This window comes from Juglans regia, chromosome 16, assembly GCF_001411555.2.
Source record: "Juglans regia cultivar Chandler chromosome 16, Walnut 2.0, whole genome shotgun sequence".
Lineage (NCBI taxonomy): Eukaryota > Viridiplantae > Streptophyta > Magnoliopsida > Fagales > Juglandaceae > Juglans > Juglans regia.
In genome coordinates, this window is record NC_049916.1 from 17802657 (window position 1) to 17817854 (window position 15198).

General features: G+C 39.7%; 2 protein-coding genes across 2 annotated transcripts; both read right to left on the reverse strand.

Annotated features, from left to right (window-relative positions):
- Positions 1 to 2813: 2813 nt before the first annotated feature.
- Positions 2814 to 3965, reverse strand: LOC118344815 (UPF0481 protein At3g47200-like). Its single transcript, XM_035686216.1, has one exon. The coding sequence runs from the start codon at positions 3963 to 3965 to the stop codon at positions 2814 to 2816; it is 1152 nt and encodes a 383-aa protein (XP_035542109.1).
- Positions 3966 to 4158: 193 nt separating this feature from the next.
- LOC109012927 (UPF0481 protein At3g47200-like) lies at positions 4159 to 10918 on the reverse strand. The gene is made up of 3 exons (XM_035686218.1): positions 10206 to 10918; positions 6700 to 7292; positions 4159 to 4230 (listed from the first exon to the last, which is right to left on the reverse strand). The coding sequence occupies exons 1-3, from the start codon at positions 10777 to 10779 to the stop codon at positions 4159 to 4161; spliced, it is 1239 nt and encodes a 412-aa protein (XP_035542111.1). The 5' UTR covers positions 10780 to 10918.
- Positions 10919 to 15198: the final 4280 nt, after the last annotated feature.

Consider the following 15198-nt stretch of genomic DNA (forward strand, 5'->3'; position numbering starts at 1 on the left):
GGGAGGTAAACATTGGTTTGTAACATTTGTTGATGATTATTCTCGTCGTGTATGGGTGTACACGATGAAGCATAAAGATGAAGTGTTGAAGATCTTCCTTGATTGGAAGAAAATGATCGAGACTCAAACCGGGAGGAAGATAAAAAGGCTTAGATCTGATAATGGAGGTGAATACACTCTAGACCCCTTCATGGAAGTATGCCGAAAAGAGGGAATTGTAAGACACTTCACTGTACGAGGAACACCGCAACAAAACGGTGTGGCAGAACGAATGAATCGTACTTTACTAGAGAAAGTACGGTGCATGTTACTGGATGCTGGATTCAGTAAACAATTTTGGGCTGAAGCTGTGACGTATGCATGCCACCTCATCAACCGATTACCCGCAGCTGCCAATGGCGGGAAGACACCCATTGAAATGTGGAAAGGTACACATGCTACTGATTATGACTCTTTACATATTTTTGGATGCCCAGCTTACTATCATGCTAAAGAAAGTAAGCTTGATCCTAGAGCTAAGAAAGCAAAATTCTTAGGCTTTAGTATTGGTGTAAAAGGGTATAGACTCTGGTGCATAGAGTCAAAGAAGGTAATAATCAGTAGAGATGTTACATTCAACGAGTCTGAGATGCTCAAGTCACATGAGCATAAAGACTCCCATGAAGGCAGCCATGATAGCGAAGTATCTTGTGAGTCGCAGAAGGTGAAGTTTATTACGCCAAAAGAATCAGGAGTCGCTAATGGAGAGCATGGACAACTTGAAGTTGATAGCCCGGTCACTATATCTCCAAGCCAACCTGAATCGATTGCAACAAACAGGCCGAGAAGAGAGACACGTTTACCAGCACGTTTTGCAGACTTTGTGACGTATGCACTGCCAGCTGAAGGAGATCAAATCCCAACCACTTACAAAGAATCCATACAGTCTAGTGAACAGGCTGAATGGAAAAGTGCAATGAGCGAGGAGATGCAGTCTCTTCATAAGAACCAGACATGGGAGCTTGTGCCGCTTCCAAATGGAAAGAAGTCAATTGGTTGCAAGTGGGTTTTTAATCAGAAAGATGATCAAGCTGCTAAAAGTGGTGTGCGATTCAAAGCTAGATTGGTAGCCAAGGGCTACGCTCAGATAGAGGGAATTGACTATAGTGAAGTATTCTCTCCTGTTGTAAAACACTCATCCATTCGGATATTGCTAGCTTTGGTTGCACAACATGATCTTGAGTTAGCCCAGCTTGACGTAAAGACAGCTTTCTTACATGGTGATCTGGAGGAGGAGATTTATATGTCCCAACCAGAAGGTTTTAAAGAAGCTGGTAAAGAAAAATGGGTTTGCAAACTGAAGAAATCTCTCTATGGGTTGAAGCAGTCACCTCGGCAGTGGTACAAACGCTTCGACCACTTCATGATTGACTTGAAATACACTCGTTGCCAATACGATCACTGTGTGTATTTCAAACAACTTGCAAATGGATCTTTCATATATTTGCTTTTATATGTAGATGACATGTTGATTGCATGTAAAAGCAATGTGGAGATAGATCGATTGAAAACTCAATTGAGTCAAGAATTTGAAATGAAAGATCTAGGAGAAGCACGAAGAATATTGGGGATGGAGATTAATAGAGATAGGGTGAAAAGCACAGTTCACCTCACTCAGAAGCAGTATCTTGAGAGAGTACTACAACGTTTCAACATGAACTTGAAGACGAAACCTGTAAGTACTCCAATGGCCCCATATTTCAAACTTAGTGCATTGCAGTCTCCTAAAAGTGATGAAGAGCGGGACTATATGAAGAATGTCCCGTATGCAAGTGTTGTAGGAAGCTTAATGTATGCCATGGTGTGTACACGACCTGATATCTCTCAGGCCGTCAGTTTAGTTAGCCGATATATGCATAATCCTGGAAAGACACATTGGCATGCGGCTAAATGGATTCTACGGTACATTCTAGGGACCGTAGATCTTGGTTTAAAGTTTGAGAAGAATGAAGATAGTCTAGTAACTGGATATGTTGACTCAGACTATGCTGGTGATCTTGACAAACGACGATCGACAACTGGATATGTGTTCACTATGGCTGGAGGACCAGTTAGTTGGCGATCTATCTTGCAGTCTACAATTGCACTATCCTCAACAGAGGCTGAATACATGGCTGTAACAGAAGCCGTGAAAGAAGCCATTTGGTTACAAGGACTGGTAACAGATTTGGGCTTTAAACAGCAAGAGGTTACCGTTTACTGTGACAGTCAGAGTGCAATTCATCTGGCCAAGAACCAAGTGTATCATTCTCGAACAAAGCATATAGATGTCCGCTTTCACTTCATACGTGAGATATTAGATGAAGGGGACATTCTACTTCAGAAGATTGGCACTGAAGACAATCCAGCAGATATGTTGACGAAAGTCGTCACAGGGATCAAATTCCAACACTGTTTGGAATTAATCAATATCACACACTGCTGAGCACCTTCAGGTGCATTGGTGCCTTAGGGCGCATTTGATAGCGGAAATCTCTCATGGCAGATATAATGAGTATTTTAACGAGGGGGTGAAATCATTTGAAGGAAGCATCAGTTTGCAGCAGCTTTAAATATGACACACATGGGTGGAGGGGGTGATTGTTAAATATCAACCCAATGTGTGAATATGAATGTGAAATTGTCTTGTAAAGCTGCACCATAAATTAAGCTTGTCCTCAAGCATTTATGGTGTCTCCAAAATATCAGAAATATCTCCCAACAAGTGTCTCAAATTGTCAATAGTGGTGGCTGTAGATTAGTTTGTCCCCTGAGCTTTCTCCTATAAAAGGAGATCAGTTGTAAACGAAATGTGTGTGGAAATCCAAAGAATGCAGTGTAGAGATAGTTTTGTTAGAGTTTGTATATTTTGAAGAAATTTCGAAATATATTGTTTCCGTTACAGTGGATGTAGGCAAGTTGCCGAACCACTTACATATTGTCTCTATCTTGTGTTTGAGTGTGTTTCTGGATGGTTTTGGTACAACAATGTGCTTAGAGCTTTTGTTGTCCAACTGCTCGAATGCCCGACAGTTCACCACGAAAGAGTGCATGAAGTAGTCGACAGTTATTTTGGGCATCTCAATCACTCCGTTGTCCTCGTTGAATTTCACAGCCAAGAAGTTGTCGGCCGCCTCACGCAGTTTGATCTTAATCCCCGCTTTGAGGAGCTTCGTGATGCAGTATATCACCGGTACTGGTTTTTTCTCCTCTGGTGGCTGATCTAGATCGGGGGTGATAAAACTTCCCCGAACTAAGTCCAGCAAATGCAAGCTGTCATTGAGATTATTGCTCATCTTTTCGAGATCGTCTTCGGATCTGCGCATTACCTTGTTAAAGAATCTCAAAGCAAGCAAGGACAAAGGATAGTCCTCATCAGGCATTTTCGAAGTTTCAAATAACTTTTTCAGAACAACAAAGGGGATCTGATTCTCAAGCAGAAGAAGATCCCCGTAGAACTGTGGTATTGCCCATGCCACGGAAGCGAGAGGGTGATTAGACGCGTCCTTTTCCAATTTTCCAAGTACTCGAAACAATTCTAATATAAAACAACCATCAAGAACCAGCATTTTGAGGAATTCGGGATCGTTGATCTTCTCGGACATGAGCTCGATCTTTTGAACTTCTGGAAGTATGATTTCCATCAATTCTTCCATGCGTTTTTTGGGGTGGGGCTGTAGAATATTGCTACAGAACTCCTGCTTGTGATTTTGTATCACTTGGAGGCGTTTGTGTTTCGCGTCGTTCTTGCAGTTGTAGTGCCCGATGGAGACGACGCGGGGCTCGAACCATTTTTCGCCGCTGATCTCGACGAGTGCCTTGGGAACACTATAGATGCAGCAATTCTGTGTGGAAGTATCGAAGGCCCCTTTTTCCAAGTCATCAGAAGACGACTCCCCATCCTCACTAGTCGAGGATTTTTTAATTTTTTTCCCTTTTTTTGCCATCTTTGTAAGACCCAGCATTACTGGACCCATGCATGGGGTTCACATGTTCAGAAATAGTTTCACGGGTTCACGCCATGCCACGCATCGCACGGTTCGTTTCCATTTTCGTGCATGTTTTTCTTCCCTTTTATTTAGGTTTGATCTACTTTCTATTTTGGTCTATATATATATATGAAGCAACTACAACCCTAGGCTAAGTGCCGCTCGGTTCCCTCTTCACAGAAGACCACGGGTTCTCTGCAAAACACCAAACCGAAGCCTCGGTCTGCAACATCAATCGGCCACCCGCAGAGTCACTTCCGTGCAGCAACTCCTCCACACACAGTCTCGCCAGTAGCTCATGCACTCGGAGTCCCTCCCCTAGCCGTGCGCCACCGTCCCTCCGGGTTCCACGTCCGGTTTCTCAGCCACTGGATTAAGAGCCCCTCCCCTGTTTTCACGCCTAAAAACAGAGGAATTCTCCCTCCATCCGTGTGCTGCCTACTTGGCAATCCTCACCGCCAGCCATCGTCGCACCACCATCAGTCCTCCGCGTGCCACCTCTGCCCCTCGGTAAGCCACGGACACTCCCTCCCCATATCTTCCACTCCACCTCTTCTCTCATTTTTTTTTTACTGCTCGGTTTCAGCTCTCTCTCTCTCTCGGTTTCAGCTCTCTCTATCTCTCTCCCCGTGCAACGCTGTCGAGGACATCATCACCGACTCAGCCCAGCCTTCGTTGCACTCCCATGGTGTCACTGCCTCGTTTGGTCGTGGGTGAGTTCTGTCGCAACTCCCGCTTGAGCCTTGCAGGTTGTGTTCGGTAGTTGTGATTAGTGCTTAAAATAGAAACATTTAGTATATATATATCGGAGGATACAGTAGGTAGAATGGTGTGTTTCGGGTTTGACCTTTCTACCCCTATTATTAAAGGCATACTTTAATTTCTGGAGAGGCTTTCAATGAACTACAAGATTTATACCTATAGACTTAATTTTATTGATTAGTGTTTAAACCTAGTGAATTATTTTTTTTTAGCGAGTAAGACTTGAGATTAAATAGTTTTACGTCATTTTGGTAAACCCGTCTAATTTTATTAGACGTGATTTATTATGTTTGATAAACTGTTTTAGTAATTTTATTGGACGGAGATTTTTGTTTTTAGCAAGCTAAAATTTCACTGTTATAGATATGGGTAGTTAGACTCGAATTTGATTTTTTTTATATAATTATATTATATAGTAGGAATTTTAAAGTTACACTTCAATTTTAAGTAAGTTAGAATTAAATGTTTAGTCGAAGTCGGATATTGATGAGTTTAGAAAGTGATGTTGAAAATAATGAGAATTTTGAGATTGAGGAATTAAAAATGGTCTATTTTATAAGTGTAGGCTTGAATATCAAAATATGAGATTGATTGGAGACTTATGAAAATTTACGTGATTATCTTATAGGCGACGATTAATTTTGATTCGGCATTATTGAGGAAATTTTTGAAAAGCTAAGAAATCCAGGTAAGCGGGGTTCCTATGCTGGATTTGCATAAAAAGAAATGAACTGAGGTTGGTTTGTAAAAATGTGCATGTTGTTTTAAAAAGAAAAAGTGAAAAACAACCTCAGTATATGTTTTGCATTCCCTCATGAGATACATATGAAAGAGAAAAGAAATGTTGTTGACATGAAATGTGTAGACATGAGCAATATGTGACATGTTTCTGAAATATACAAAAGAGCGAATATGATATCATTGACATTTTTTATGCATGTGATATGAAATGATATGGATCTGTTTTTGATCAAATAGAAATGATATGAATATGTTTCGCACGTGTTTTGATATGATATGGATATGATAAAACTTTGGCATACTTATCTGTTCTGAATATGGTTCTGATATGATGATACTGTTCACGTGATATGGTTGGTACCACCATGATATGATATGAGTGCACCCACTTTGGAAACAAAGTGGTCTTTTTACGTGTTCTTTCCTGTGTGCACACTCGGGGCTCCGAGATTGAAAAAAGGGAAGTTCACCACATGATACTGCCTGGTTTGGCCACCGGGGATAGCACAACCCTACCACGGGGGTTAAACATGGTATATGATATGATATGATAAGATGAATATGTTCAGTTATGTTATGCCAAAGCGTTTTTGAATATGAAATGGATCCTCAAATATGAATTGTTGACTTGAGTATGAAATGCTTGAAAAGTCGCTCTGATTTTCTGATGACACGTTTTCTGAGATCTGCATATAAAAATAAAATGTTTTGTTTCTGCATATTGAACTTTCTGAAAAGGCTCATGTTTACATGCTAGTATATGTTCTCTGCTTACTGAGTTGTTGATAACTCACCCCTTATCTCCACAATATTTTTCAGATGATTTGAATGTTTCAGTTGAGGATCAATGATATGGAGCATGGGTGAGAAGAGTTAAGAATGATGGTTTAAGCATAGAAGGTTTCTATGGGTATTGAGGATTTTCATTCAGTAAGCTTGTTGTGCTCTGATGATGTGATTTGTTGGGAGATTGATATTTATATTAAATTTTGTATCGTCTTAGAATAGTTATTCTGGAGTAATTTATGTAAATATATGAGTATTTTGTGCGATTGGGAAAGATTAGAATATGTACTATGTGGAAGGAAAATGATTTTTTTTTTTTAGTGACATGAGTTAACTCTCCGGACCCTCGGGTACGGGGCGTTACAATCTTGCCATCTTGCCGTTTATTATAACGATCGCCCACCTTTCTGAAAATGTCGTATAAATAAAATTGGTCGGTTTCAACATGCATCTCGTTCCCCAACTTGTTGATGAATTGCACGTCCACACTGTCAATGATGTTGTGTTCGTAAAGGTACTCGGCGTCCTTGGCTGTGTTTACTAAGCAGTCCAAGAAATAGGCGTAAACTGTGATGTGCTTGGAGCTTTTGTTGTCCAACTGTTCGAATGCCCGACAGTTCACCAACAAAGAGTGCATGAAGTAGTCGAGGGTTATTTTGTTCATCTCAATCACTCCGTTGTCCTCGTCGAATTTCACAGCCAAGAAGTTGTCGGCCGCCTCACGCAGTTTGATCTTAATGCCTGCTTTGAGGAGCTTCGTGATGCAGTATATCGCCGGTACTGTTTCTGTTTTCTTCACAGTCGCCGGTGGCTTATCTAGATCGCGGGTGATAAAACTTAACCGAACCAAGTTCAGCAAATGCAAGCTGTCATTGATCACGACTTTCTCGCTCATCTCTTCGAGATCTTCTTCGGATCTGCGCATTACCTTGTTAAAGAATCTCAAAGCAAGCAAGGACAAAGGATAGTCCTCATCAGGCATTTTGGAAGTTTCAAATTGTAACACCCGGATCCAACCAAACTCTTTTTTTTTATTATTTATTTATTTTGTTATTTATTTATTTTTGTTTATTTTATTTTTCTCCCTGCATGTTTTTTTTTTTTCTTTCATTCTTTCCGTCTATAGTTCTTTTTTTCACCGTAGTGTTCCTTTCGTCCACGACTTGCACATACTCACGACTCTATTTTTCAGCTTTCACTCCCACACACGTCTCCCTCTTTTCTCTAGGGTTTTCCATCGCCAATATATATTTATATGTACCTGCATGTTAGTTTACGAAGCCTTTAACTGCCGCTAAAACTCCCACGGCAATCTCCACCCCACGCACGCACAGAAGCATCATCCACCACAAGCCGCCACCCTCCACAACCTCCATGCAGTACCGTCGCTGTCGCTACACCTCCACACCCACGGCGTTAGACCTCGTTTGCAGCCCAGTTACACGACCTCACCATCACAAAAGCCCACGCCCGTATGCGCTCAACCGAACGGAAACCACCCCCGTGTGAGTTTCCCCTGCACCCCCGTGTGAGTTTCCCCTGCACGACGGAAGCCTCTGGCCCTGGCCCAGCCCCTTGTGAAACCATAAGCCACCGTGCCCAGCCACACGAAGCCGCCGCCCAATGCCTCCCGTAGCCTCTGTTGCAAACCACGATATTCCCCTGTTTTTGCTCCCTGAAACAGAACCTTGGCCACCCCAAACTACCTACGCAACCCAGCCCCACGAAGACCCTTGACGCAGCACCTGAAGTAGCCGTAGCCTTCCTCTACACCCTCAGAAATATCCCAAACAGTTGCCACCATCACCGACTTCCGTGGGAAGCGGAAACTGCTGTTGCTCTGTTTTGAAGCCTTGGAGACAGAGCATCCTCGTCCAAACCGAGAGCCATGTCTAGCCTCAGTTGGGCAGCGACGTCACAGTCAACGGCAACAGATAACGCCGGAGATTAAGCCTCCACCGCCCAGTGATGTCCAGCGCCACCGTCCGAAGCCCCATGCACGCCGCATGATGCGTACAACTCTCTCTCTCTCTCGGTGTTATTTTACCGTGAGCCACTGCGAACTGCCATCTTTCACGTCGGAAACCACCGTGCCCACTGCCCAGCTCGCCGCCTTTGTGCCCTCCATCGCTCGGTGAGTATGGCTCCATACGAAATTAATCTGTGATTTATGAACCTTTCTGTTTCCGAAAGGGGTCCCTTTAGTGTTTTGTTTAATCCCTATAATACCCTTATATCAGACTAGTTATAGTTTAGCATGATTTGGTTTATATATATTAGTAGGTTTTGTTTTAAAATACATTATTTTTATAAAGGAATAGAGAAAGATTTGAGATTTTATTAGTGATATTGTATAAATTTTTAAGAAGTACATAGTATGTGCAAAATATTATTATGCAATTTAGAAATGACTTAAGAGTATAATAGTGAGGGGGATTAAGTAAATATTGATGGTTTTAGAAAGGATGATATTTTAGGAATTATGGGAATTTTAGGTTTTGTGGATTTAAAATAGGTTCTTTTAGTATTTTTAGGTTTAAATATCGAAATAAGTGGTTGATTGGAAATTTATAAGAATTACTTGATTATTTTATAGGTGACGATTGTTAATTGCTCGACATATTTGAGGAAATTTCTGAAAGGGCTAAGAAGTCCAGGTAAGCGGGGTTCCTATGCTAGGCCTTACACAAATTATTGAGGCTGAGGTTGATTTTCTGAAAACTGTGCATATTTTTGTGGTGAAATGAGAATTTGGGAAAAACAAAACCAACCTCGGTCGTTTATTTGCATACTCATGAAATCTGTACGAAAAAAGAGAAAAATGTGTTCTGACATGCATTGTGTAGACATGAGCTAAATTCTGTCATGTGGTTTCTGAAATATGAAAAATGAGCGATATTGAGAATATGAAAAGTTGTGCATTGTTAGAAAGATGTTCTGACTTTTGTGTTCAGTGTGTGTAAACGGCCTGATTCTGTTTTGGTACTCTGTATTATTTTGATATAATATCTGAAAACCTTTGGCACGGTGTACTGGTTTTTCGTATCTGACTCTGTCTCTGCTTTGCTCTGCTCTGCTCTGTTATGCTCTGCTCTGTTTGGGTTGGTACCAACTTCTCTGTCTCTGAGTGCACCCACTTTGGAAACAAAGTGGTTTTATTGTGGTCTTTCCTGTGTGCACACTCGGGGCTCCGAGAAGAATAAAGGAAAGATTTCACCTCTGTCTCTGCCTGGTTTGGCCACCGGGGTTAGCACAACCCTACCACGGGGGTGAAACATGGTCTCTGCTCTGTTTGATGCTCTGTTTTGATCTGATGATGATACTCAGTTTATGTTATGCCAAAGTATTATGGGTTGTACGTGTCTTAAAACCATCGCTCTGTTACTTTTGAAAATATGTTCTGTTCTGCATGATAACTCTGAAAAATATTTTGTTCTGCATGCTATACTTTGTAAATGCTCATGTTTGCACGCTAGCATATGCTTTTTGCTTACTGAGTTGTTGATAACTCACCCCCTATCATTATAATATTTTTCAGATGATGAGGAGAGTCCAATTGAGGATCTGGATTAGATTGCTGAATGTGTTTAAGCTGAGGAGATGTTGTTAGAAGAAGGGCTTCTGATATTCTTAGTTTTAATGTCTTTGAGTTTTATTTATATCTTGGGTTTCAGTGAGATTTATGAAATTATTGGTTGGGTTGTCATGACTACCGGGAGATTTCGGACTTCTTAGTTTATTTTAGCTACAGTAATGACTTTGTGGAGTTTTAAATGTGGTTGTTTAGCACTCTTGATATTGAGATTTGCTATTAAAGTTTTGGGTTTTCTTTTTAGTTGTGTTGGAAAATAAGTTCTTAAGAGACAGGTAGTAATTCTCCAGGCCAACCGGGTTTGGGGCGTTACACAAATAACTTTTTCAGAACAACAAAGGGGATCTGATTCTCAAGCAGAAGAAGATCTCCGTAGAAATATGGTATTGCCCATGCCACGGAGGCGAGAGGGTGATCAGACTCGATCTTTTTCGGTTCCGATTTTCCAAGTATTCGAAACAATTCTAATATAAAACAACCATCAAGAACCAGCATTTTGAGGAATTCGGGATTCTTGATCTTCTCGGACATGAACTCGATCTTTTCAACTTCTGGGCTTATGATTTTCATCAATTCTTCCATGCGTTTTTTGGGGTGGGGCTGTAGAATGCTACGACAGACCTTCTGCTTGTGATTTTGATTCACTGGGATGTGTTTATGTTTCGCGTCGTTCTTGCAGTTGTAGTGCCCGATGGAGACGACGCGGGGCTCGAACCATTTCTTGCCGCTGACCTCGACGAGTGCCTTGGGAACACTGTAGATGCAGCCATTCTGTGTGGAAGTATCGGAGGTCCCGTTTTCCAAGTCATCAAAAGACGACTCCCCATCCTCACTCGTCGAGGATTTTTTAGTTTTTTTCCCTTTTCCGCGTTTTGTTTTTGAATCAGCCATCTTGCCTGCCTCCTGGTTTAGTTTCTGGGTGTGAAGTTGGCGATAGAAGGTGAATGAACGTATTTGATGGAAGTTTTACACAGGATTTTAGGAGAACAACATGTCAAGGTCGGCTACATATATGACATAACGATGAGAATTCTGGATCACAATAATTTATTAGGAATTGGCAGATTATATGAGAATTTAGGGTGCCAATAATTTATTATATATGTTGGAACATTTTCAGGATAATGGACAAGAAGCTAACATGGATAATAAGAAAATGTTTTTTTTTTATTTATCTTTGATTTAATAGATAAATTTTAAAATTTGTATCTTAAATTCGAATGCACGAGAACGTCATTATTCATTCTATTTTTATGTGTGTTGAGGGTCTGCGGAGTTATTAATAGGACCGTTATTAGATGAGAAATTATTAATATGTTACAAACTGACAGTAGTATTTTTTATGGCTCTGATTTTAGTAGGAGTCACTCCATAATTATTGTCTATCGATCATATTTTCACATGGGCTTGAGAGGAACATGTCAAAGTAGGGGAGGGAGGATTTAGGAGCATCTGTAGGGTCCCGCAAATTGATTCGATGATCAGAAATTGACTTCATTTATAGGCGGATGCCTAACAAAGAGATAACATGACAATATCTTTTATGGCTTTGATTTCATCTCTTATCAAGTGTCCATGATCGATCCCGCCCTGCTATTTTCACGTGGGTTTAAAGGGACATTCTTGTACCTATTATCCCTGCTTCGTGGAGCTTCGTGATGCAGTATATTGTGTTATTCCTAAAAACAATCGCACATGAATCTAATCCAATCATGTCAAATATAGCAAAAGGGAATGAACAAAAGAAATCTCAAGGTAAGAATGTAGTTTTATATAAAAGACAAAATAATTTAATTAAGGCAATAGATAATAAGAAAAGTATGATATTAAAAAAAAAAAAAAAAAAAAAGCAGCACTAATCATTTAAATGAAAACCTTGGTAATTTTGCCTGTCAAACAAAAAATATTTTAGAACCTTATGGATAAAAAGGTAGCACATCAAACATAAACTTCAAGGAAAAAGAGGTAATTTTACCCATCAAACACATTAGAACTTGAAGGTTAAAAACAAAAACGCTAGCTGCAGTCGCTTCGTGCAGTTGTTGCGCAAACGGGGCTGATGTGGCATAAAAACCAAAACGCACCGTATTTATAAAAACGACAAGAACGCACCATTTCGGATGGGATGAGATTTGTCCTACCTCCTTCGCTCCTTCGATTTCTCCCTCGACCTCCAAATCCCTCACTCTCTCTATTCGTATTCTCTCTCCTCTGTGTGTTCTCCCTCAAAGACTCCCTCCCTCTCTTCCTTTCTCTCCCTTGAAGACAACCTCCCTTTGAATATGTCTGTTCTCCCTCGAAGACTCCCTCCCACCTTGCCTTTCTCTCCCTACAAGACGACCTCCCTTCGAAATCCCTCCCTCTCTGTGCTCTCCCTCGAAATCCCTCCCTCTCTGTGTTCTCCCTCGAAATCCCTCCCTTCCATTTCCCTCCCTCTCTGCCTTTCCCTTCATCCAAAAACCCTAACCCTAACCCTAACCCTAACCCAGCCCCTTTCCCTTCATCCGAAAACTCTAACCCTAACCCCTTCATCCCGAAATCCTAATCCTAGAAGACGGTGATCAAGGAAGCAACCAATCAATCGCACCTGTTCTGTCCTAGAAGACTATAAAAAATGGATTGTTTGGTGCCATTGGTCGATTATTTTTTCGATTATTTTTTTACAACTTTGTCTGATGATGTAGAGTAGAGGTGTATTTGTGAAAAAAAAAAGGATTGTTTGGTGCCATTGGTTGATTATTTTTTTACAACTTTGCCTTATGATGTAAAGTAGACCTGTATTTGTGAAAAAAAAAATGAATTGTTTGGTGCCGTTGGTTGGTTGATTATTTTGTTACAAGTTTGCCGTATGATGTAGAGTAAACCTGTATTTGTGAAAAAAAAATGGATTGTTTGGTGCCGTTGGTTGGTTGATCATTTTGTTACAAGTTTGCCGTATGTAGAGTTGTATTCGTGGGAAAAAAATGGCAGTTGTATATGTCACATGCTAGGGTTATTTCTCTTGAAGAATTGAGTTTGGATTGTAACATTGACAACCATAACCTGACTCATTTAACTAAACAGGTCAAACCCTTTAATTTTGTATTGGGTTCGTATCAAATTCACAAGTCGTGTCAACAATTGCAAGCTCTAGAAGTGAAGCAAGCATTACATTATTGCACTCACTTCTTGGATGTGCCTTATCTGATATGTTACAAGTTTGTCTTAACGTATACAGTTTTTTCTTTCCTTTTCATTTATTCATGATAAGACTTATGGATAAATCAAATTGATTTGTCGCAACATCCAAAAAATATTTTGTTTCTATTTTAATTTTTGGTTCTTCTAAGTTTTTTGGAGAGCCAATCAGTATTAAAATGATTACATATGAATCTATGTCAGTATGTTTATGATTATAGATGTATTATGCATTATTTTCTTGCAAAGTTGTTGCTGTTTTATTTTTCAACTCTTTTGCTTTGGAGCTTTACTTTTCAATTTTGTAAAAAGTGCAGCTAACTTGTATTATGCATTATTTTATTTGGTTTACCCCTCTCAGTTTCAACTGCCACGATGCTTAAAAACAGTGTACCCCTCTCAGTTTTGCTACTGTCAAATGAATAATTTTATGCTTTTCATACGTGTGCCTTTCCACTGTGATCCTGGTTCATGTTAGAATGTTGTCATCATCATTGTCTACTTCATCATTTGTCAAACGTACTTTGGGTCAACCATTGTGCTTTTGTGGGGTTGAAGCTATATTGAAATACTCAAATACGAAAAGAAATCCTGGATGCCCCTTCTTTGGGTGTCCAAAGTACAACACAGTGAGTAAATACATAACTTGTAATGTAACATGTTTAATATTTTGATTGGTGCCGTTCATCTAACATTTTTTATGTGTGTGCAAAATATGAGGGTTACCAAACTGCAAGTACTTCAACTGGGCTATTACTTGTAATCAATACATAGAGCTGGATGTAGAAGAAAGACAAAATGGACTGTTTAGAAAGGAGAAAGAGCTCGAGAAGAGACTCAGCGATGTCTAAAAGATGGAGATTGAGCTCCATAAGAAAGCGGCTGAGATCGAGAAGAGAGAGTTGGTGCTTCTTAAGAGAGAAGCTGTCCTAAGGCATTTACACACGCTATCTCGAGTTTATTGGGATTTTTTACTTCTCCTTTGTTGTTACTTAGTGAAATGGTAGTGATTTATGTTATATCTTAGTCTGAATTTGTAGTTGTAAATGTTATAAGTCATTTTTGTGTTAGATTTGTATAATTAAGTGTTATAAGTTATGTAGAGAACTGATTTGTACTTTAGTCCAAATGGGTAGTGATTTATGTAAACAAAATAGACAGCATATGACTATGTGTAAAATGTATGTGGAACCAACTTTTGTAGTTGATCTTTAATTGTTGCACAGGTTATTTGTTTGACTTGACTACCAATGTAGCTTCATGTAAATTTTCGGAACCAGGAAAAATAGATTCATGTAAATTTGTGTTCACAGATGACCCACATTGTAATCTGTTAAGATGAGCGGCTGAATGTGAACAAAGTTGAGGAAAGAATTGTAATGCATTGGAATTGCGCTGAAAGCATTGTGATACTGAGTCTCACAAGACAAGAATATAACAAGTCGGATAGAAAAACAAATACAAAATCTAACAAGTTGTCAATACATCTGAACCACGAATGTTATCCTCCAAACACAAGTTTGAATGTCCAAGTAAAAATCAGCCAATCAGTATTTTGCGCAACTTTTTCCTGTGGGAATATTGGTTTCCGTTTGCATCACAACTTCATAGAACATTAATTTTGTCAAGTAGTCCTGCAGCACCCAACCTCCCTCCACTTCTCTATGTACTTCACAAAATCTTCATCTACATGATCCCCACTTCAATTTTGTGAAAAAAAAAATGGACAACATAGAACTTCAAACGTTATCAAAACTTTCCATTTTTTTGAACTTCATCCTTGCTGTAGCAGAATTTAGAGTACCAGAGTATAATACAAAATCTGGATGTTTGTTCAGTGCTCAATACAAAATCTTTCTTCTTCCAAACTCTTATGGAAATACTTCTTATAAATACCTATCACCACCAAGATTTCTTCTTCCCACAAAAATAATTACAAAACCTATAACCACCAAACTTTCTTCTTACAAAAATAATTATAAAACCTTAAAACTTGCCAAGCTTACTTCCCACAAATATTAATTACAAAAACTATAACCACTAAGCTTTCTTCTTACAAAAATAATTACAATGCATAATCACTTGTGAAGCTCGTAAAAATGGGGGTCTTCATCCTTTTTGCACCGGTTGTGA

Bases quoted from the DNA above. Each gene is read 5' to 3' on its own strand.
- LOC109012927 (XM_035686218.1), bottom strand. From the start codon at position 10,779: ATGGCTGATTCAAAAACAAAACGCGGAAAAGGGAAAAAAACTAAAAAA. The intron at 7,293-10,205 runs TTGTGTAACGCC...GGGTGTTACAAT, and splicing joins TGTTGTTCTGAAAAAGTTAT to TTGAAACTTCCAAAATGCCT. The intron at 4,231-6,699 runs GTGGGCGATCGT...TTGATGTTGCAG, and splicing joins TATACGACATTTTCAGAAAG to ACCGAGGCTTCGGTTTGGTG.
- LOC118344815 (XM_035686216.1), bottom strand. From the start codon at position 3,965: ATGGCAAAAAAAGGGAAAAAAATTAAAAAATCCTCGACTAGTGAGGAT.